At 43.9% G+C, this 25,108-nt stretch overlaps 1 protein-coding gene across 7 annotated transcripts in view; it reads left to right on the top strand.

Annotated features, from left to right (window-relative positions):
- Positions 1-25,108, top strand: part of CADPS2 (calcium dependent secretion activator 2) — an 854,105-nt gene that overhangs the window by 380,078 nt on the left and 448,919 nt on the right. For all 7 annotated transcript variants that reach the window (XM_069764895.1, XM_069764893.1, XM_069764892.1 and 4 more), the window contains exon 14: positions 5,603-5,704. In XM_069764895.1, coding sequence (XP_069620996.1) covers positions 5,603-5,704 — 102 coding nt within the window. The remainder of the gene's footprint in view (positions 1-5,602; positions 5,705-25,108) is intronic.

Below are 25,108 nucleotides of genomic sequence, written 5' to 3'. Positions count from 1 at the left end.
TCATACATCTTATATAGAAAAAGTATTAGAGCAGTGAAAATAGAAAAATAGAGTCGGGTGCAGAGCCCCCCAGGCATAGACCAAGCCTCAAATGTAGGAATCCAAAAAACGGAGGCAGCACACCATTAGTAGTGAAAAAAGCAGGAGCTACTTTTATTAACCCATCTCAGCAGCGTTTCGGTTCTGGTAGATGTGAACCTTTTTTTTTGGCTTGAAAAAGGTTCACATCTACCAGAACCGAAATGTTGCTGAGATGGACTAATAAAAGTAGCTCCTGCTTTTTCCACTACTAATGGTGTGCTGCCTCCGTTTTTTGGTAACCATACATCTTAGGTAGCTGAACATGATGTCTGTTAATAGATGTTTGAATCATAATAAGTTCCATAAGTTGGATGTGTTAAAATGTTTTCCCATGCTGAAGTAATCTCCTAAAATGTGCGCCTGTTATATTTTATTATTTGCGGTGTCCGATCATGCAGATCTACTCCTGTTCATGGTCTGCACATATCACACCACTTGGACAGTCCAAAGACATACTGATAGGGATTCTAGATTGTGAGCCCCATCGGGGACAGTGATGATAATGTGGGCAAAACTGTAAAGCGCTGCGGAATATGTTAGCGCTATATAAAAAATAAATATTATTATTATATTATTATTATACAGCATGAGTCACTTATGATAAGCTAGCATATATACAGTGCTGTGCAAATTAATTGGGACAAAGCAGAAAAATAAAATGTTCTAATGCACTGTTACATACTAATTCTGAAAATTACCTTTTTCCACTGGCTAGTTGACCAAGATTTATTTATTATATACCGTATTAAACCTGGCTTGAATCACTGACTGGTAACCAACTTACTTAAAAAATGCTTTGTCCCAAATAATTTTCACAGCACTGTATGAAACAGCAGGGGGCTCACAGATGTTTTTGTGGTAGGGAACACATTTTTCTTCCTGTCTGTTTTTTCTCAGGCATCAGTATTTCTGCCTTGTCACCAGTCATGTGAGCTCGTCATAATTCACGTCAGTGCCATATAAGCTCTGTAGTTGCTGGGGGTACTATGACACTGAATTGATATATTATGAGCTCAGAAGGCTGTAGACACGGCAGTAATACTCTTTCCGGTGATAAAAACAGGCAGGGAAATGTGTTATCTGAGAAAGCAGCTGCAACCTGCTGCTAAAGGTACCGTCACACTAAGCGACGCTGCAGCGATCCAGACAATGATCCCGATCGCTGCAGCGTCGCTGTTTGGTCGCTGGAGAGCTGTCACACAGACAGCTCTCCAGCGACCAACGATGCTGGTTCCCTGGTAACCATGGTAAACATCGGGTTACTAAGCACAGGGCCGTGCTTAGTAACCCGATGTTTACCCTGGTTACCAGCGTAAAAGTAAAAAAAAAAAAACACTACATACTTACCTTCCGCTGTCTGTCCTCCGGCGCTGTGCTTCTCTGCACTGTGTATGCACAGCGGCCGGAAAGCACAGCGGTGATGTCACCGCTGTGCTCTGCTTTCCGGCTGGCCGGCGCTGACAGTGCAGGGAAGCACAACGCCGGAGGACAGACAGCGGAAGGTAAGTATGTGGTGTTTTTTTTTTTTTTACTTTTACGCTGGTAACCAGGGTAAACACCGGGTTACTAAGCGCGGCCCTGCGCTTAGTAACCCGATGTTTACCCTGGTTACCAGTGAAGACATTGCTGAATCGGCGTCACACACGCCAATTCAGCGATGTCTGCAGGGAGTCCAGCTACGAAATAAAGTTCTGGACTTTCTGCAGCGACCAACGATGGCACAGCAGTATCCTGATCGCTGCTGCCTGTCAAACTGAACGATATCGCTAGCCAGGACGCTGCAACGTCACGGATCGCTAGCGATATCGTTCAGTGTGACGGTACCTTAAGTCAAGTCTGTATACTCACTTATCATAAGTGACTTATGCTTCCTCCCCTGACCAGGAGCGTGGTATTTGCTAACCATGAACTGGAATAGCTCTGCATAATTACACACCAAATAACTTTACATATCAGGGGCACATTTTATGAAATAAAGTTAGCACTGGAACATATTTTTTTAACACATACAATTGTGGAACATATTATTGTTCCAAGATCTATTGATTAAAATGTTCTTTTTTTTATGGAATAACCCTTTTAAAGGTTTATTTTTTTAAGCCAGTACCAGAGTCCCCAAGTATACCATAACTCTTGATACCCTTGTGAACCACCTCGGTCAGTGCCCCTGTCTTATTGAGAAAAGTATATTTGGATATGTTTAAATCTAATATGCAAATTTTTATTTCCAGAGACAGTGTGCAATTCCCTTACACATTACTTTGTGGTTATATTTCCTCCAGTGTTGAAGCCTTTACATATAGTTTTATGACTAAAATAGCAGCCTCTATATGGCAAATGTATTCTGTTAAATGATTTACATGCATCTTATACAAAGTAAACTTAATAAATGAAGATAGTCATGACATAATGATGATTCAGATGTGCAGTGGAAAATAAGTGGATGGCATTACCTTACCTTTCCGTACAACAAATCAGACATTATCTTGCTTGTGTGATGTGACATTCCCCTGTGTCTTCCTTCTCACTTGTCATTACTTGTTCCTCTGGCTCTTCTCTGTCATAGCTTTGAAATGCCCAAGTAACTTTAAATATGACAGCAATATTTACTTTTTGTTAAGATATACAATCTTTTCTGACAACCTAGGCAGACAATTATATATCAACACATACAGCCATGTTACATCTTTTAACTTGGCAAGGCAAGGTGTCATTTAAAAAACAGATACTCTTCATGTTGTATCACATCAAATTTATGTACTTTTTTCTAACTTTAAACACAGATTCCTCATTGTACGTATGGTGAAACAACAAGGGTGTTCATACGAATTACAGTGAGTTCAGGTTTTTTTTTGCCTCCCTACTCATTCTCTCCCATCAGTAAAGGTCCGTTTACACGGACATGATATGACCGATTATCAGCGGTAGTTTAAATGCCTCATTGTACGTATGGTGAAACAACAAAGGTGTTCATACGAATTACAGTGAGTTCAGGGTTTTTTTTGCCTCCATTCTCTCCTATCAGTAAAGGTCTGTTTACATGGACCAACCGGCGGCATGATATGACCGATTATCAGCGGTAGTTTAAATGCCTGGCTACGCAGGCAGACCAAAGTAAATTATAGGATTGCTCAATCTTTTGTACCGCAAAAAAGATAATTTCACCCACTGAACAAGCGTTTTGCTCATTCATCACGTGATCGGCAGCTTGTTTACATGGCAAGATTATTGTAAAATGGGCGTTTGTAACCACGCTCGTTCACTACTTTCTTGCAGTGGAAATGCCTCTTAAAGAAGTTATTTACTGCCTGGAAAACTTCTTCTCATACCCTTCACTTGGTCCCCATAAAATAATAAAGCTTATATTTGCCACCCGTGCTGGTGCCGTTCCCACAGTCTTGGCACTCCCTCTCCACGGGGTTCCTGTGCTGTGTTGTGACATGTCACGCCGGCACCCTATCAGCACCGGCGTCAGAGTGTATAGCACCATGAGTTTTTGGCGGAATGCTTGTGTGTGGTGAAAGAAGACAGCAAGTTCATTTTCATAGTTCTTGTGTGAAAGGAAACTTTTGCACAAAGGTTTTCTCTGTGTACTGTGAATTTTCATTCAACCTGTTCAATAAAAGAGTTGAACAATACAACTTTGTTTAATTTGATTGTTTATATTCATCATTTCGGTCAGATCACACTTTTAGTAATGTTAAATTATCAATAATGCACCATGTGATGGACAGTTATACTAGTTGGATCATAGCACATCTTGAGTGGATGATTTCAATGAAAAAAGAGACTTTTGGTCCACACAAAATGTGCTGTGTGGTCCAACTAGTATAGTAATATATAGTAAAAACACACAAAAATTGAGCTTGGATTAAGTTGGTATACATGCAGCACATAAAAGCATGTTCACATTGGCCATAAAGCATACAAAACCTACAAGAAACAAAATTAGCAAAACACTGCTGTAACTAAATAAGTAAAAAGCAAAAGTGCATTTAAATAACTCAGGGTTCTTAGTAATACTGTTTTCGATCAAAAATAGCATAAAAGTCATTCCACCGTTGACAAGGTGCCCCTGATCGGGACAGTCCTACGCTAATATTAAAAACCTTACCATGTGTCAGAGTTGATCTCAGTGTGTGAATAATGGCAGGCAAAAGGACCAGGTCCCAATCTATGGACACCAGTCTGGGTTAGCCTTTAAACTCCTGCTCAGGAGGCAGTGGAGGCCACGCCCTGGCTTGCACAGACTGCAAAAAGAAAAAGAAAAAACACAAATATTGAGCTTGGATTAAGTTGGTATACATGCAGCAAATAAATGCATGTTCACATTGGAGATAGAGCGCACAAAACCTACAAGAATCAAAATGAGCAAAAACCCTGCTGTACCTAAATAAGTAAAATGCAAAAGTGCATTTAAATAACTCAGGTTACCAGGTTTTTAATATTAGGCAGCGAAGGTTCCGTCCCGATCAGGGGCTCCCTGTCGACGGTGGGATGGCTTTTATGCTATTTTTTTTATCAAAAACAGATGAAAAATGGGGAAGATTCCGGAGCAACCATCCAGGGATAAATGGATTCTTTATTCAAACGTAGCTAAAACATTAAAAGGTGAGGCCTCGCCTTTTAATGTTTTAACTACTTTTGAATAAAGAATCCATTTTATCCCTGAATAGCTGTGCCGGAATCTTTACCCATTTTTCGTCTACCTTGCTGTGATCACCAGTGGAAACGGCACCCTCAGGAGGAACTCCGGGCCGAATTTCCAGCTTCACATTCTCAGCGTGGTTAGCTCCTTCGTCCCTCTCCCTGCATCTCACCATGTTTGATCAAAAACAGTATTACGAAGAACCCTGAGTTATTTAAATGCACTTTTGCTTTTTTACTTATTTAGTTACAGCAGGGTTTTTGCTCATTTTGTTTCTTGTAGGTTTTGTAGTAATATATAGTGAATATCTTTAAAATTGTGAATAAGTAGATTGACACAAATATAAATTGACAGAGCAGCTTTTTCTATGTTTTCAAAGGTGTATTCCATCAAAAGCATTTTTAACTTTTTTCATGGGATGTGTAATAAATGCTAGTTCATGGTAGTTCCATCTGCTGGGACCTCCACAGGTCAATTGCTATAGTATAATCAAATTATTAAAAATTTGTAAGTAACCAAAATTAACCATCAGCCATATGCATTCAAATAAGTATATCTTTAAAATATTTTGTTGGAGAAATCTGTTTTTTTTTCTCTCATCTTGAACTTATACTTCAATCTCAGAATTATCAACTCATGGGAAAAATCAGTCTTCAGCTCAGACTGATTTTCACATTACTCAATATGAATGACGGTTAATGCTCATAAGAGTCTATGGAGGTGTGAAGGAGCTAGAGGCAGTCACAGACATTCTGCTGCAAGTTTTCCTGAAACAACATTTTGAATATAAATATAGCATGTAAGAATGAGGTGGAAACTCTAAAAACTAGTAATTATTCTAACAATTGCTCAATAATAGTTATGTTTTTGCAGGCCTGATGGAATTGGGACTGTTACAGCTGAGGAGCGAGATCGGTTTGAAGAGATTAAAGATCGTCTTGCAGTGCTTTTGGAGAATCAGATAAGTCACTTTAGGTATATCATCTTTTTATTCCACTTTTACTGTGTTTTATGTATGTATTCAACGTGCCATTTATTGCAGATGATACAGACTCGTAATTTTTGTTTTACAGCTTGAAAGCTATAAATCTATGCAATTAATTTATGGACTGTATAGTGAGTATATTTACAGTGGGTGAAATAAGTATTGAACATGTCACTAATTTTCTAGTAAATGTATTTCTAAAGGTGCTATTGACATTTAATTTTCACCAGGTGTCAAAAGCAATCCATTCAATCCACACAGGCAAAGAAATCACACCATAAATCTCCATAAATTAAGTTATGTGTAATAATGAAAAATGACACAGGTTAAAAAGTATTGCGCACACTTACTGAAATGTATTTAGTACTTTGTACAAAAGCCTTTGTTGGAGAGGACAGCTTCAAGGCACCTCATCTATGGAGAAACTAGTCGCATGTGTTGCTCAGATGTGATTTTGGCCAATTCTTCCATAGAATCACTTTTCAAATCATAAAGGTTCAGTGGGCTCCTTCTATGAACTCTGGACTTTCATTTCTTCCGTAAATTTTCTATTGGAATCAGGTCAAGTGATTGGCTGGGCCATTCTAGGAGATTTATTTTTTTTCTCTAAAACCAACTAACAGTTTCCTTGGCTGGGTTTTTGAGATCATTGTCGCTGAAATGTCCACCTTGATTCAACTTCATCAGCCTGGTAGATGGCAGATTTTTAGCAAGAATGATTAGGTACATTTTTCCTTTCATCCTTCCTCCAATGATATGAATTTTTCCAGTGCTTTATGCTTAAATCATCCCCACAACATGATGTTCCTGCACCATGATGTTTCCACATTCAAACGTCACTGTTGGCACGGTGTTTTGGGGGTGAAATGCAGAGCTTTCTGACCAGACCTTCATGGTGTGCATTATGGCATCCAAAGAGTTCAATTTTGGTCTCATCTGACCAAACTAGATTCTCCTAGTATTTCACAGGCTTGTCTAAATGTTGTTGAACTTTAAATGCGCTTAAACATGGTTTTTGTTTAGCAATGGAGTTTTGTATGCAGACTGTGCATACATGTTATGGAAGAGGAGTACATTACTTACTGTATAGTTTTCTTTGAAACAATTCTATCTTCTGATTCCAGGTGTTTCTGTAGCTCTATACAGGTGTTCATTGGCTCTTGGACAACTCTTCTGATAATTCTTTTCACTCCTCTGTATGAAATCTTGTGCGGATCACCTGGTCGTGGCCAGTTTATGATGAAATAATCTTCTTTCCACTTCTGGATTTTGGTCCCAACAGTGCTCACTGAAACCTTCAGTAGTTTAGAAATTTTCCTAAATGTAATGTCATAAGTATCTTTTGCAACAATAAGGTTGTGAAGGTCTTGAGATAGCTCACTGGTTTTGCCCATCATGAGATGTTTCTTGTGTGGCATCTTGATAGTAAGACACCTTTTTATAGGCCATCAGTTAAACCAGCTGATATTATTTTTCACTAAGTGGCATGATTGCTTTATAATTGCTGATAGACTAAAGCTGGTGTCAGGACTTTCCATGGCATTTTAAACCCCTCTTAATTAGTGTCCAATACGTCATCCCTGACATTTATGTTTTCGTTTCTTTGCCTGTGTGGATTGGATGGGCAGTTACTGACATCTGGTAAGAATTTCATGTCAGTAGCATCTTTAGAAATATATTTACTTAGAAAATTGGTGACATTTTCAATACTTATTTCTCCCACTGTATGTACACACATGGTCAAAATTGTTGGTACCCCTCGTTTAATTACAGAAAAACCTACAATGGTCACAGAAATAACTTGAATCTGACAAAAGTAATAATAAATAAAAGATCTATGAAAATGGACAAATGAAAGTCAGACATTGTTTTTCAGCCATGCTTCCACAGAATTTAAAAAAAAATAAAATAAAAGTCATGAAATAGGCCTGGACAGAAATAATGGTACCCCTGAAAATAATGTGACAAAGGGGACATGTTAAATCAACATGTGTCCACTAACTAGTATCACAGGTGTCTACAATCTTGGAATCAGTGAGTGGGCCTGTACTTAGGGCTACAGATACTCACTGTGCTGTTTGATGACATGGTGTGTAATCACACTCAACATGGACCAGAGGAAGCAAAGGAAAGAGTTGTCTCAGGAGATTAGAAAAAAAAATTATAGACAAACATGTTAAAAGTTATAAGACCATCTCCAAGCAGCTTGATATTCCTGTGACTAAGTTGCACATATTATTCAGAAATTCAAGATACATGGGACTGTAACCAACCTCCCTGGACATGGCCACAGGAGGAAAATTGATGACAAATCAAAAAGATGGATAATACAAAAGGTAATAAAGGAGCCCAGAAAAACTTCTAAACAGATTAAAGGTGAACTTCAAGCTCAAGGAACATCAGTGTCAGATCGCACCACCTGTCGTTGTATGAGCCAAAGTGGACTTCATGGGAGACGACCAAGGAGGACACCATTGTTGAACAAAAATCATACAAAAGCCAGACTGGAATTTGCCAAACTACATGTTGACAAGCCACAAAGCATCTTGGAGAATATCCTATGGACAGATGAGACAAAAATTGAACTTTCTGGCAAGGCACATCAGCTCTATGTTCACAGACGGAAGAATAAAGCATATCAAGAAAAGAACACTGTCCCTACTTTGAAACATGGAGGAGGCTCTGTTATATTCTAGAATCTGTGCAGGGAACAATGAAATCTCAAGACTATCAAGGGATTCTAGAGAGAAATGTGCTGCCCAGTGTCAGAAACCTTGGTCTCAGTCGCAGTTCACGGGTCTTGCAACAGGATAATGACCCCAAACACACAGCTAGAAACACCCAAGAATGTCTAAAAGGAAAACATTGACTATTCTGAAGTGGCCTTTTATGAGCCCTGACATAAATCTTATTGAGCATCTTTGGAAAGAGCTGAAACATGCCGTCTGGAAAAGGCAATCTTTAAACACGAGACAACTGGAGCAGTTTGCTCTTGAGGAGTGGGCCAGAATACCTATCGAGAGGTGCAGAAGTCTCGTTGACGGTTAGAGGAATCATCTGATTGCAGTGATTGCCTCAAAAGGTCGTGCAACAAAATATTAAGTTAAGGGTACCATCATTTCTGTCCAGGCCTATTTCATGAGTTACATCTTTTTTTAAATTCTGTGGGACCATGGTTGAAAAGTAATGTTTGACTTTCATTTATCCATTTTCATAGATTTTGTATTTATTACTACTTTTGTCAGATTCAAGTAATTTCTGTGACCATTGTGGGGTTTTCTGTCGCGTCCCCTGCTTTGATGTCATGTGCCTGAAAATGGTACCAATAAAAACGTTAGCTCAACCCGCAAAAAACAAGCCGTCACATGACTGTCAGCCGAAATATGGAAAAATTATAGCTCTCAAAATATGGGCAATAAAAAGCGTCTTTTAGTGTGTGACAGCTGCCAAACATAAAAAAAAACTTGATATAAATCTGGTATCGCTGTAATTGCACCAATCCGAAGAATAAAGTCTGCTAATCACTTATACCGCATGACGAACATTGTAAAAAATAAATAAAACCAATTCTTCACATGCTGGTTTTTTTTTTTTTTCATTCTGCCTCCCAAAGATCGCAGTAAGGCTCGGCGCACACTTATCCCTCGCACTGTGCTGAGCGCTTACACCGGGGTTTCCGTGTAAATCTCTGAAATAAGCGAGTCAAACAGAACTCCTGGCGGAAGATTACCTGTAATGAGGCAGATGGAGGCACTGTGAACGCCGTAAGACCTGTGATCCGGCGGTGTCCCTATTTTTAGTCATACATAAAAGCGCTGTCTGCCAGTTTTGTGTACCTCTGAAAAGAAGGACACTGCTGAACAGAGGCTAGACGGAGTCCAGTGTAACTCTGCTGCCTCATTATAGTGAATGGATCTGGGGTTTCATCTGTCACATCACTCAGAAATTTAGATAGAAACCCCAAAGTAAGTGCTCATCGTAGAGCGCCGGATAACTGTGATTCCAAACGTTATGTAAAATGTTCCCAATAAAAGCTTCCACTCAATCCACAAAAAAAGCAAGTCCTCTCTCAGGTCCGTCATCTGTTAACGGAAATATAGGGAGCTTCCACATTACTGCTAGAACAAAGGCTCTGGAAAAGCGTTATAAGTACTCACCCTTTTAAAATAAATTCTGCGCTCCCAAATTCAAATGCCCCCTTCCCTTCTGAACCCCACAGTGTACCTAAACCAGGGTGGATAAAAATCAATGTTTTTTTTAAAAAAATCAAACAAATCTGATTTTTTTTATTTAAATCGGATTTTTTTTATTTAAATCGGATTTTTTTCAATAAACTGCTTTTTGAGGAAAATATTTTACCATCCAAAGGTTCTTCCATCATGAGATAAAGCTGAGTTGTTTAACTCAGTCAGGGCTGCCACTAGGGATTTCAGGGCCCCATACTGTCAAAATTTCGGGGCCCCCCCTCAAACTCCGCCCAGGCTCCACCCCCAGTTCCACCTCCACCCTAGCTCCGCCTCCACCCATCGAACCTTCCACAGTCCCTCCGCCCACTCTTGGGAAAACTCCACTTCTGCACCACGTCCTCACCAATCACACATTAACACCATATCATATACATAGCCATCAGCTTTTGTTTTGACCAAAAGATGTTTTTAAGCCGCCACGACCACGACAAGGTAGACTCTTGATCTAACTAGAGGAATCTGACTAGTGGAACCGTTGGTGAATATCGGTCTGCACTTGGGACAGGCCGCGGGTCTCCTGACCTGAGCTCAGCAGCCTCACAGCATGTATGAGGATGCTGGTCAGGACATCGGCGCCCGATCCATGCACTGCTGTGTGAGCGCAGACCGATTTTCCCCTTTCGAACATTACGCTGCCATAATAATAAAGATGCTTCCCAATCATATATACTCACTTGCATGAATTATTCTCCACCCCACTTCCCAACCAAAAGTTATAAGTTACTGGATGATCCTGAGCTGCTGCCTGATATTGTAATTGGTCATTAGGTTTTGCAGCAGGTCAGGATCATCCAGTAACAAATATACATTGCTGTTGGGGAGTGAAAGGGGGAAGGAATGATTGTATCATACAATCACATACTGAAATGGTGGACAAACGAATACATGGACTTGTTATTTACTCACACAGCCGATGTTGCCACAGCGCGCACCACCCAGTCAAGAAGAATCTAATGGTCGCCTCAGCCTGCTCACCGCTGCCGCCTCAGCCTGCCCACCAAATAAATGGAAACAGTGTATATTATTGCATATATAATCACTTATTATGCAAAACTAAAAAATATCTTTATTGGTATTTATTAAAAATCTATAATGCGTAGAACATAAATACACCTCAAAACTTAACTCAAAGTGATCGTATAAAAAATAAAAAGTAGTCAACAGTAAAGGGGAGATCACCCCATTTATTTACTACCCAGGTTAATACGATTAATCCCCAATCCCCACAGTTTTAAGCGTGCCCTAAAAAACACATTTGTTCAGACTGGCCTACCGCCTCAACGCATTAACCCAACTATCCCTGTGTGGCCCATTCAAAAAACAAACCATAATCAGGTTCCTCACATCATGTTCTCATTCACTTTATGCAGTTAATAGCCCTCTGTGTCTGTACTGTTACATACTTAGGCAGTTAACTGGTTCATGCAGCTTTACATGAACACCCGAGCCTTACACTATGGCCGGTCCGAATAACTATAGCAATTGTTACCATCCACCTCTCGTGTCTCCCCTTTTCCTCATAGTTTGTAAGCTTGCGAGCAGCAGGGCCCTCATTCCTCCTGGTATCTGTTTTGAACTGTATTATGTCTATTGTCTGTACAAGTCCCCTCTATAATTTGTAAAGCGCTGCGGAATACGTTGGTGCTATATAAATAAAATTATTATTATTTATTTTACTTACTTTTATAGCACCATTAATTCCACAACTCTTTACAATTGTCAACTATTCTTGTTTGCTACCTGTTCGCAGAGGTTGGCACCCTCTTGAAACGCATCGTCGACTAGCCCTGGCTGTCCTCGCCATCTCCACAGCCTCCCCACAGCAGATTCCTCCTGCGGAATGCAGATTCACCCTAGCAGCCTCCACCAATGGGACGCAGACTCCCCGCAACAGATTCCCCCTGCAGGACGCAGACTCCCCCTAGCAATCTCCACCTGCTGGATGCACACTCCCCTTAGCACCCTTACCCTACTAGCCTCCCCTCACTCTGTTGGACGTGGCCCCCAGTTTCCACTAGCCTCGCCCTGGCCCCTGTTGGATGTGGCTCCAGTCCATGACTGGCTGCCACATCCAACAGGGCCCAGGGAAGGCTAGAGGGCTGCAGGGCAAAGGGGGAGGATAGTGGGGACTGTGGGACTGCATGGTCCAGGGGGAGGCTAGTGGGAACTGGCGGGCTGCAGGGTCCAGGGGGAGGCAGCGGCTAGTGGGGGCTGCAGGGTCCAGGGGGAGGCAGTGGCTAGTGGGGGCTGCAGGGCCCAGTGGGGAGGCTAGTGGGGGCTGCAGGACCCCGAGGGGAGACTGGTGGGGGCAGGGGGCTGCATGGTCCAGGGGGAGGCTAGTGGGACTGGGGGCTGCAGGGCCCAGAGGGGAGGCTGGTGGGGACTGGAGGTTGCATGGTCCAGGGGGAGGCAGCGGCTAGTGGGGGCTGCAGGGCCCAGTGGGGAGGCTAGTGGGGGCTGCAGGACCCCGAGGGGAGACTGGTGGGGGCAGGGGGCTGCATGGTCCAGGGGGAGGCTAGTGGGACTGGGGGCTGCAGGGCCCAGAGGGGAGGCTGGTGGGGACTGGAGGTTGCATGGTCCAGGGGGAGGCAGCGGCTAGTGGGGGCTGCAGGGCCCAGGGGGGAGGCTAGTGGGGGCTGCAGGGCCCTGAGGGGAGACTGGTGGGGACTGGGGGCTGCAGGGCCCAGAGGGGAGGCTGGTGGGGACTGGAGGTTGCATGGTCCAGGGGGGAGGCTAGTGGGGGCTGCAGGGCCCTGAGGGGAGACTGGTGGGGACTGGGGGCTGCAGGGCCCAGGGGGGAGGCTAGTGGGGGCTGCAGGGCCCTGAGAGGAGACTGGTGGGGACTGGGGGCTGCAGGGCCCAGGGGGGAGGCTAGTGGGGGCTGCAGGGCCCTGAGAGGAGACTGGTGGGGACTGGGGGCTGCAGGGCCCAGGGGGAGGCTATTGGGGGCTGCAGGGCCCTGAGGGGAGACTGGTGGGGACTGGGGGCTGCTGGGCCCAGGGGGGAGGCTAGTGGGGGCTGCAGGGCCCAGAGGGGAGGCTAGTGGGGACTGGAGGTTGCATGGTCCAGGGGGAGGCTAGTGGGGGCTGCAGGGCCCAGAGGGGAGGCTGGTGGGGACTGGAGGTTGCATGGTCCAGGGGGGAGGCTAGTGGGGGCTGCAGGGCCCTGAGGGGAGACTGGTGGGGACTGGGGGCTGCAGGGCCCAGGGGGGAGGCTAGTGGGGGCTGCAGGGCCCTGAGGGGAGACTGGTGGGGACTGGGGGCTGCAGGGCCCAGGGGGGAGGCTAGTGGGGGCTGCAGGGCCCTGAGGGGAGACTGGTGGGGACTGGGGGCTGCAGGGCCCAGGGGGAGGTTAGTGGGGGCTGCAGGGCCCTGAGGGGAGACTGGTGGGGACTGGGGGCTGCTGGGCCCAGGGGGGAGGCTAGTGGGGGCTGCAGGGCCCTGAGGGGAGACTGGTGGGGACTGGGGGCTGCAGGGCCCAGGGGGGAGGCTAGTGGGGGCTGCAGGGCCCTGAGGGGAGACTGGTGGGGACTGGGGACTGCAGGGCCCAGGGGGGAGGCTAGTGGGGGATGCAGGGCCCAGGGGGGAGGCTAGTGGGGGATGCAGGGCCCAGGGGGGAGGCTAGTGGGGGATGCAGGGCCCAGGGGGGAGGCTAGTGGGGGCTGACAGTCCCACTCCCCACTATTCTCCCACTGAACCCTGTAGGATGCAGCCCCCACTCGCCTTCCCTCATCAGCCACCCACTGCCAGGCGCAGCCACCTGAAGCCTCATCTGCTCATGAGACTCAGAGAGACTGGCCGCAGTGCACTCTGCCTGCCTGACAGCCCGCTGCCTCCCCCTCCTCCTCCTACTTTATCCGACGACATCTGGCACACCGCACGCTGCTCTGCTCAGTGCTCAGAATGAATGAGGAAATGCGAGCAGAGCAGCGTGACTTCAGGACCATGATGCACCGCCGGTCTCAACTTAAAGGTACAGCACCCATTTTCGTCCGCCCGATGCATTAAACAACACTGTAGGTGTATCTTTAAATGCCACAGTGTTGTTATGCATCGGGCGTTCGGCAGAAGCAGAACACAGATTAAAATGCCCAGGGGCCCGATGAACAGAAACAAAGAGGAGGGGGCCCGAGCCCGAGCGGATTGACCTGCCAGCGTGTTCGGGCCCCCCCTTTTGCCTCTGACCACCGGGCCCCATACTGTAGTGATGGCTGTCATGCCCTGATGGCGGCCCTGAACTCAGTAGAATAATATGTGTAACATTCACAATGCCATGCTCTTCCAGAGGTTTCTGTAGGATTAGTGGGCAGTTTCTCTCCTATATTATCACAGACGCTCGCTTTACTTACGCAGTTCTCAAGAAGAATGTGAATCTAAGTGTGAGGAGGAGGAAGGGCAAGCAGACAAGAAAATTAAAGTGAAACTTTGAGCACAATACTGCAGCATAGCCACAGACAGACAAGTCTGGATCTGTTTGTGTGTACGATCTGAGGTTTATTACATTCTTTCCTTATAATGGCAGCAGGCCGTAAAAGAGACCCAGTTTGGGAAAATTTTAATGAAGCTCCTTCGCCTATCGGTAAGGCAGGCATGCGTGCAAAATGCAAATGATGCAAGGCCTGGTGGCGCGAATGCGGCAACATCATGAGAAGTGCGGTGATGAAGATGTCTATCTGTGGCTTTGCTGCAGTATTGTGCTCAAAGTTTCACTTTCATTTTCTTGTCTGCTTGCCCTTCCTCCTCCTCACACTTAGATTCACATTCTTCTTGTGTTGTGCAGATCTATTCCACTCCAAACAATCAGAAACATATTGTCTAACTTCTTGGACTTGGCACTGAAGGGGTTGATTCTGTATTCATAGGTTTGTAGAACAGTAGGATTAAGGTCTTTTTCTCAACTCTGTTCATGTTGTAACATTTTTGCCGTGAAGAAGAGGCTGGGACCTCTGCGGAGTCAAATTCAGTTAGGTAGAAACTTTGATTTAAATCAATGATTTAAATCAAGCCTTACTGACTAGTGATTTAAATCGTGATTTAAATCAGTTAGATTTAAATCAAATCCACCCTGACCTAAACCACACATATTATCCACGTTAGGCATTTCTGTAGTGATGAGAGCCCGCCTAATTTATGGGTGCATGTATCCAGAAGCACGGGCTTGTCATATCGTACTGGTGCTGCAACGTACTGATTACTACAGTGTACTGGACATTACAACGGCATTTTGCATTTTTCACTCAGCAACATCCACTGCTGCTGGTTTCTGAAAACACTTATGGAGTCAAAATCATCACTACACTTGTAGATCAATTCCTAAAGGAGTATAATTTCCAAACTAGGATCACTTTAGGGGGGATTCTGCTTTTTTTTCTGGCATTTAGGACCTCTTTATATAGAGTCTGGAAACTATTCTATAATAATTTGCTCCAAGAGTCAAATAGCGCTCTGTCCATCCAGAGTCTTGCTGTGTGGCTAATCAGTACTTTACGGCCACATGCACTGTGTGAAGAATTATTAGGCAAGTTGTATTTTAGAGGATTATTTTTATTGTTGATCAACAACTATGTTCTCAATCAACCTAAAAGACTCATAAATATCAAAGCTTAATATTTTTGGAAGTTGGAGTGTTTTTTTTTTCCGCTTTGGCTATCTTAGGAGGATATCTGTTTGTGCAGGTAACAAATACTGTGCAGAATTACCGTATATACTCGAGTATAAGCCGAGATTTTCAGCCCAAATTTTTGGGCTGAAAGTGCCCCCCTCGGCTTATACTCGAGTCACGGTAGCGGTGGGGTCGGCAGGTGAGGGGGTGAGGGCGCTGAGGTATACTTACCTAGTCCCAGCGATCCTCGCGCTGTCCCTGCCGTCCCACGGGCTTCGGCGCTGCAGTTTCTTCCTCTCTTCAGCGGTCACGTGGGACCGCTCATTACAGAAATGAATAAGCGGCTCCACCTCCCATAGGGGCGGAGCCGCTTATTCATTTCTCTAATCAGCGGTGCCGGTGACCGCTGATAGAGAAAGAAGCTGCGGCACCGAAGACAGGAGGGGACAGCGCGAGGATCGCCAGGACTAGGTGAGTATGTTATATTCACCTGTCCTCGTTCCAGCCGCCGGGCGCCGATCCATCTTCCCGGCCGGCGCCTCCATCTTCCCGGCGTCTGCGCTCTCTGACTGTTCAGGCAGGGGGCGCGATGACGCATATAGTGTGCGCGGCGCCCTCTGCCTGATCAGTCAGAGCAGAGACGCCGGGAAGATGGAGGCGCCGGAACGAGACGCCGGGAGCTGCAATCAAGGGAGGTGAGTATGTGTTTTTTTTTTCTTTATTGCGGCAGCGGCGGCAGAACAGATTAATGTGGAGCATCTATGGGGCACAGTGAACGGTGCAGAGCACCGTATATGGCACAGCACAGCTATGGGGCACAGTGAACGGTGCAGAGCACTGTATATGGCACAGCACAGCTATGGGGCACAGTGAACGGTGCAGAGCACTGTATATGGCACAGCACAGCTATGGGGCACAGTGAACGGTGCAGAGCACCGTATATGGCACAGCACAGCTATGGGGCACAGTGAACGGTGCAGAGCACCGTATATGGCACAGCACAGCTATGGGGCACAGTGAACGGTGCAGAGCACCGTATATGGCACAGCTATGGGGCACAGTGAACGGTGCAGAGCACCGTATATGGCACAGCTATGGGGCACAGTGAACGGTGCAGAGCACCGTATATGGCACAGCAATGGGGCACAATGAACGGTGCAGAGCACCGTATATGGCACAGCAATGGGGCACAATGAACGGTGCAGAGCACCGTATATGGCACAGCAATGGGGCACAATGAACGGTGCAGAGCACTATATGGGGCACAGCTATGGGGAAATAATGAACGGTGCAGAGCACTATATGGCACAGCTATGGGGAAATAATGATCTATTTTTATTTTTGAAATTCACCGGTAAATGCTGCATTTCCACCCTAGGCTTATACTCGAGTCAATAAGTTTTCCCAGTTTTTTGTGGCAAAATTAGGGGGGTCGGCTTATACTCGGGTCGGCTTATACTCGAGTATATACGGTATTAGGCAACTTAATAAAAACCAAATATATTCCCATCTCACTTGTTTATTTTCACCAGGTAAACCAATATAACTGCACAAAATTTAGAAATAAACATTTCTGGCAGGCAAAAACAAACCCCCCAAAATTAGTGACCAATATAGCCACCTTTCTTTATGATGACACTCAACAGCCTTCCATCCATAGATTCAGTCAGTTGCTTGATCTGTTTATGACCAACATTGCATGCAGCAGCCACCACAGCCTCCCAGACACTGTTCCGAGAAGTGTACTGTTTTCCCTCCCTGTAGATCTCATATTTTATGAAGGACCTCAGGTTCACTATGGGGTTCAGATCAGGTGAACAAGGGGGCCATGTCATTATTTTTTCTTCTTTGAGACATTTATTGGCCAGCCACACTTTGGGGTAGTTGGAGGCATGTGATGGAGCATTGTCCTGCATGAAAATCATGTTTTTCTTAAACGATACCGACTTCTTGCTGTACCACTGCTTGAAGAAGTCTTCCAGAAACTGGCAGTAGGTCTGGGAGTTGAGCTTCACTCCATCCTCAACCCGAAAAGGTCCCAAAAGTTCATCTTTGATGATACCAGCCCATGCCAGTACCCCACCTCCACCCTGCTGGCATCTCAGTCGGAGTGGAGCTCTCTGCCCTTTACTGATCCAGCCTCTGGCCCATCCATCTGGCCCATCAAGAGTCACTCTCATTTCATCAGTCCATAAAACCTTTGAAAAGTCAGTCATAAGATATTTCTTGGCCCAGTCTTGATGTTTTATCTTATGTTTGTTGTTCAAAGGTGGTCGTTTTTCAGCCTTCCTTACCTTGGCCATGTCCCTGAATATTGCACACCTTGTGCTTTTTGTTACTCCAGTAAAGTTGCACCTCTGAAATATATCAAAACTGTTGGAAAATGGCATCTTGGCAGTTTCACGCTTGATTTTCCTCAATTCATGGGCAGTTATTGTGCGCCTTTTTTGCCCAACACTCTTCTTGCGACCTTTGTTGGCTATTTGCCATGAAACGCTTGATTGTTCAGTGATCACGCTTCAAAAGCTTGGCAATTTCAAGACTGCTGCATCTCTGCAAGACATCTCACAATTTTGGACTTTTTAGAGCCTGTCAAATCTCTCTTCTGACCCATTTTGCCAAAGGAAAGGAAGTTGCCTAATAATTAAGCACACCTTATATAGGGGTTTGATGTCATTAGACAACACCCCTCCTGATTACAGTGATGCACATCATCTGATTTACTTAATTGGTAGTTGGCTCTCAAGCCTAAACAGCTTGGAGTAGGACAACATGTTTAAAAAGTATCATGTGATCAAAATACAAGTTGCCTAATAATTCTGCACACAGTGTATGAGGTATTGCCAAGTTCAGAAGAAATTGTGTAACACATTTTGGCACCATTTTTACTCATTTCCCAGTGTGAAAATGTACAATCTGGGGCTAAAACAATTTTTTTTTCTGTAAAAACTAATTATTTTTTCTTCACTGCCCAATGGTGTCAAATTCTGTGACACACTTGTGGTGTCAATATGATCACTGCACCCCTTGATGAACTCATTCAGAGGTGTAGTTTGTAAAATGGGGTCACTCACGGATGTTTCTGCTGTTCTTGCACCTCAGGGGCTCTGATATTGTGACATGGCCCCCTCAAATCAATGCTGCAAAACCTGCACTGTAATGTGGCATTCTTTACCTTTCATGCCCTGCCGTGCTCCCAGACAGTAGTTTTCCACCACATACTGGGTTTTGGCATACTCACGAGAAATTGCAAAATAAACTTTGGGTTCCATTTTTTCTTGCTACCCTTGTGAAGATAAGAAATGTGGGCTAAAATAGCATTTTTTCTTTATTTTGACTTCTCAATATTATAAAATTCTGTGAAGCCCCTGGAGGTTCAAGGTGCTCACCTGACCTCTAGATAAATTCCTTGAGGGGTCTAGTTTCCAAAATGGGGTCAATTGTTAGGGGGTTTCCACTGCTTAGGCATGTCAGGGGTTCTCCAAACGCAATGTGGCATCAGGTATCGATACCAGCCAATTTTTCATTCCAAAAGTCAAATGGCGCTCCTTCCCTTCTGAGCCCTGCCATGCGCCCAAACAGTAGTATCCCCCCACATATGGGGTATCAGCGTGCTCAGGAGAGATTGCAAAACAAACTGTATGGTGCAATTTCTCCTGTTGCCTTTATGAAAATGCAAAATATGGAGCTAAAAAGATTCATTTGGGACAAAAAATGTAATTTTTTTTTCCACGGCTCTACGTTATAAACTTCTGTGAAGCACCTGTGGTTCAAGGTGCTCAATACACATCTAGATAAGTTCCCTAGGGCAGTTTTCCCCAACTCCAGTCCTTAAGGCCCACCAACAGGTCATGTTTTCAGGATTTCCTTAGTATTGTCCAGGTGATAATTGCAGCACCTGCACAGGCAATAATTTCATCACCTGTGCATTGCAGTGGAAATCCTGAAAACCTGACCCGTTGGTGGGCCTTGAGGACTGGAGTTGGGGAACACTGCCCTAAGGGGTCTAGTATCCAAAATGGTGTCACTTGTTGGGGGTTTCCACTGTTTAGGCACATCAGGGGCTCTCCAAACGCCACATGGCAACCGCTAATTATTCCAACATATTTTAAAAAGTCATATGGCGCTCCTTCCCTTCCGAGCACTGTCGTGTGCCCAAACAGTAGATTTTTCCCACATATGGGGTATTGGCATGCTCAGGAGTAATTGCAAAACAAAATGTATGGTCCATTTTCTCCTGTTACCCTTGCGAAAGTAAAAAAAAATTAAATCTAAAGGAACATTTTTATAAAAGAAAAGTTAGTTTATTTTTTTTCTTCCACATTCCAGTCATTCCTGTGAAGCACCTGAAGGGTTAATAAACTTCTTGAATGTGGTTTTGAGCACCTTGAGGGATGTAGTTTTTAGAATGGTGTCTTTTGGGGGCATTTTCTTTGATATAGTCCCCTCAAAGTGACTTCCAATGTGAGGTGGTCCCTAAAAAAAAATGGTTTTGTAAAATTTGTTGAAAAAATGAAAAATCACTGGTCAACTTTTAACCTCAGGCCCCCGAGCCATTTACGGCCCTCGATGACCTTTTATCTGGCCCCCTAGCAGATTCTCAGGGACCGCATTCTTGGGCAGGGAGCTATATTTGGATAGACACCAGCTCATTAATTTCTTTCTCTGTTAGCACATGCAGTGTTATTGCAGTGTTATTAATTTCTTCTTGCTCTGTTAGCGCACACACACACAGTGTTCACTACTGGACACTGAAGGGCATGCAATGAAAGATTACGTCCTGAAACCAGTGCCAGAGTCAGGATGTACTTTGTGGGCAGAGTTTGTATGGCCCCCGAAGGATGGTATAAATATCCAAATAGCCCTTAGTAGAATAAAGGTTCCCCACCCCTGCCTTATAACGTCCTAACAAGAAAAAATTTTGGTTCCAGGGCATAAAAATTAAAAGTTTGAAAATTGCAAAATTTTCAAGATTTTCACAAATAATCGCAAGTCATATCAAAGTAATTTAACCTCCAACATGAAGTACAATATGTCACGAGATAACATTCTCTGAATCACCGAGATCCGTTTAAGCATTCCAGAGTTATGACCTCATAAACTGACAGTGGTCAGAATTGTAAAAATTGGCCCGGTCACGAAGGCAAAAACAGGCCCGTGCACGAAAGGGTTAGAAAATATATAGAGAATTTACATAAAACTGTTAACCTGGTTAATTAAATGCACCTTAATGAATATATATACACCGTACAGACCAAAAGTTTGGACACACCTCTTCATTTATAGATTTTTCTATATTTTCATGACTATGAAAATTGTGAATTCACACTGAAGGCATCAAAACTATGAATTAACCCATGTGGAATTATATACTTAACAAAAAAGTGTGAAAGAACTGAAAATATGTCTTATATTCTAGGTTCTTCAAAGTAGCCACCTTTTGCTTTGATGACTGCTTTGCACACTCTTGGCATTCTCTTGATGAGCTTCAAGAGGTAGTCACCAGAAATGGTTTTCCAACACTCTTGAAGGAGTTCCCAGAGATGCTTAGCACTTGTTGGCCCTTTTGCCTTCACTCTGCGGTCCAGCTCACCTCAGACCATCTCGATTGGGTTCAGGTCTGGTGACTATGGAGGCCAGGTCATCTGGCGTAGCACCCCATCACTCTCCTTCTTGGTCAAATAGCCCTTACACAGCCTGGATGTGTGTTTGGGGTCATTGTCCTGTTGAAAAATAAATGATGGTCCAACTAAAAGCAAACCGGATGGAATAGCATGCCGCTGCAAGATGCTGTGGTAGCCATGCTGGTTCAGTATGCCTTCAATTTTGAATAAATCCCCAACAGTGTCACCAGCAAAGCATTCCCACACCATCAAACCTCCTCCTTCATTCTTCATGGTGGGAACCATTCATGTACAGTCCATCCATTCACCTTTTCTGCATTGCACAAAGAAACGGTGGTTGGAACCAAAGATCTCAAATTTGGACTCCTCAGACCAAAGCACAGATTTCCACTGGTCTAATGTCCATTCCTTGTGTTCTTTAGCCCAAACAAGTCTGTTCTGCTTGTTGCCTGTCCTTAGCAGTGGTTTCCTAGCAGCTATTTTACCATGAAGGCCTGCTGCACAAAGTCAAAGGCATTGATCTGGTCTCTAATCTGAGCTGCTGTTAACCTGCGATTTCTGTGGCTGGTGACTCGGATAAATTTATCCTCAGAAGCAGAGGTGACTCCTGGTCTTCCGTTCCTGGGGTGGTCCTCATGTGAGCCAGTTTCTTTTTAGCACTTGATGGTTTTGCAACTGCACTTGGGGACACTTTCAAAATTTTCCCAATTTTTCGGACTGACTGACCTTCATTTTTTATAGTAATGATGGCCACTCGTTTTTCTTTACTTCTCTTCGTTTTTCTTGCCATAATACAAATTCTAACAGTCTACTCAGTAGGACTATCAGCTGTGTATCCACCAGACTGCTCAACACAACTGATGGTCCCAACCCCATTTATAAGGCAAGAAATCCCATTTATTAAACCTGACAGGGCACACCTGTGAAGTGAAAACCATTTCCGGTGACTACCTCTTGAAGCTCATCAAGAGAATGCCAAGAGTGTGCAAAGCAGTCATCAAAGCAAAAGGTGGCTACTTTGAAGAACCTAGAATATAAGACATATTTTTAGTTGTTTCACACTTTTTTGTTAAGTATATAATTCCACATGGGTTAATTCATAGTTTCAATGCCTTCAGTGTGAATTTACAATTTTCATAGTCATGAAAATACAGAAAAATCTTTAAATGAGACGGTGTGTCCAAACTTTTGGTCTGTAATGTGTATGTATACCGTATATACTCAAGTATAAGCTGAGATTTTCAGCCCATTTTTGGGGGCTGAAAGTCCCCCTCTCAGCTTATACTCAAGTCATAACCGGGGGTCGGCAGGTGAGGGGGAGTCGGGGCTGTCTAATTATACTCACCTACTGCTGGCGCAGTGCCTGCACGTCCCTGCTTCTTCCAGCGCTGCATATTCTTCCTGTACTGTGCGGTCACATGGTACCGCTCATTACAGTAATGAATATGCGGCTCCACCTCCCATAGGTGGAGCTGCATATTCATTACTGTAAAGCGCGGTAACTGTAACCGCTCAATACAGGAAGAAGATGCAACGCTGGAAGAAGCAGGGACGTGCAGTGACCGCGCCAGCAGTAGGTGAGTATACGGGGAGGGGAGCGCTGCACGATATTTACCGCTCCTCGTTCCGGTGCGGCTCCGTTTTCATCGTCCTCTGGCTGTGACGCTCAGGTCAGAGGGCGCAGTGACGTAGTCAGTGCACGCCCTCTGCTGAACGTCAGTGCTGAAGACGGAGCCGCACGAGGAGCAGGTAAATCTTTGAAAGTGTCGGGGGTCCTGAGTGAAGAGGGGTGAGTATGTGATTTTTTTTTTTTTATCAGTGTCGGGGGTCCTGAGTGAAGAGAGGTGAGTATGTGATTTTTTTTTATCGCAGCAAAAGCATATAGGGGCAAGTGACTGTACGGAGCATCTTATGGGGCCATAACGCTTGTGCAGCACTATAATGTGGCAAGTGACTGTACGGAGCATCTTATGGGGCCATAACACTTGTGCAGCACTATATGGGGCAAGTGACTGTACGGAGCATCTTATGGGGCCATAACGCTTGTGCAGCATTATATGGGGCAAGTGTCTGTATGGAGCATCTTATGGGGCCATAACGTTTGTGCAGCATTATATAGGGCAAATATCTCTATGGAGCATCTTATGGGACCCTTATTACCCTTTATGCAGGATTATATGGTGCATATTTTAATATGGAGCACCTAATGGGGCCCATCAAACTTTATGGAGCATTATATGGGGCTCCTGATTCAATATGGATATTCAAAAACACTTAACCTACTGATGTCTCAATTAATTTTACTCTTATTGGTATCTATTCTTACTTTTGAAATTTTCCGGTAGCTGCTGCATTTTCCACCCTAGGCTTATACTCGAGTCATTAAGTTTTCCCAGTTTTTTGTGGCAAAATACTCGGGTCGGCTTATACTCTAGTATATACGGTGTGTATATATATATATATATATATATATATATATATATATATATATATATATATATATATACACACACATATCTATACACACACACACAGTGGAAACTAGAAGTTTACATACACTATATAAAAAGACACATATGCATGTTTTTCTCAATATCTAACATGAAATCAGACTAAACCTTTTCCTTTTGCGGTCAGTTAGGATTACCATAATTATTAATATTTGCAAAATGCCAGAATATTGAGAGAGAGAGAAAGTTTTAAGGCATTTTTATTACTTACTGCAAAGTTAACAGTTTACATACATCTCATTAGTATTTGGTCCCATTTCCCTTAAACTGAATGACTTGGGTCAAACATTTGTCATATCCTTCCTCAAGCCTCTCTCAGTAGTTGGTCAGAATTTGGGCCCATTCCTCCTGACAAAACTGGTGTAAATGATCCAGGTTTGTTGGTCGCCTTGCTCGGACCTGTCTCTTCAGCTTTTCCCATAATTTTTCAATAAGATTGAGATCAGGGCTTTGTTATGGCCACTACAAACATTGACTTTGTTATCTTTAAACCACTTTTTTACCATTTTGGCAGTATGCTTCTGGTCATTGTCCATTTGGAATACCCATTTCCACCCAAGCTTTAACTTCCTGGTTGATGTCTTGAGATGTTGCTTCAGTATTGCCACATAATCTTCTTTTCTCATGATGCCATCTATTTTGTGAAGTGCAGCAGTCCCTCCTGCAGCAAAAGAATCCCACAACATGATAATGCCACCCCCGTTTTTCACAGTTGAGATGGTGTTCTTAGGCTTCCAAGCTTCTCCCCTTTTCCTTGAAATGTAACAATGGTCATTATGTCCAAAAAGTTCAATTTTAGTTTCTGCAGACCACAGGACATTTCTCCAAAAATTAAGGTATTTGTTTCTGTGTGCATTTACAAACATGAATCTGGCTTTTTATGTTTCTTTTGGACTAGTGGCTTCTTTCAGGCAGAGTGGCCTGTCAGCCCATGTTGATACAGTACTTGTTAAACTGTGGATGTTGACACAATCTTACAAGCTTCCACCATCATCTTCACAAGATCTTTTGCCTTTTTCCTTGGGTTTATATGCACATGTCAGACCAAAGCACGTTCATCTCTGGGACAAAGAACCCATCTCCTTCCTGAGAGGTATGATGGCTGAACATTCCTTTCTTGTTTGTACTTGGTATAATTGTTTGTACAGATGAATGAGGCACCTTAAGGTATCATGAAATTGTTCTCAAGGATGAGCCAGACTTTTGCAAGTCCACTATTCTCTTCCTGATATCGTGGCTGATTCCTTTAGACTTTCCCGTGATGCTACATAAGTAGTGTGTTTCAGGTGTGCATTAAAATACATCCGCAAGTGTGTCTCTAATTAACTCAGAGGTTGCCAAAAAAAGCTTCCAAGCACATGACTTCGTCATATATGCAGTCCAGAATTGTTTAAAGGCATAGTAATCTTAGT

The sequence above is a fragment of the Ranitomeya imitator genome, chromosome 4 (assembly GCF_032444005.1).
Source record: "Ranitomeya imitator isolate aRanImi1 chromosome 4, aRanImi1.pri, whole genome shotgun sequence".
Taxonomy (NCBI): Eukaryota; Metazoa; Chordata; class Amphibia; order Anura; family Dendrobatidae; genus Ranitomeya; species Ranitomeya imitator.
Note: the sequence above shows the minus strand (reverse complement) of the source record. Positions and strands in the feature narration are given on the sequence as shown.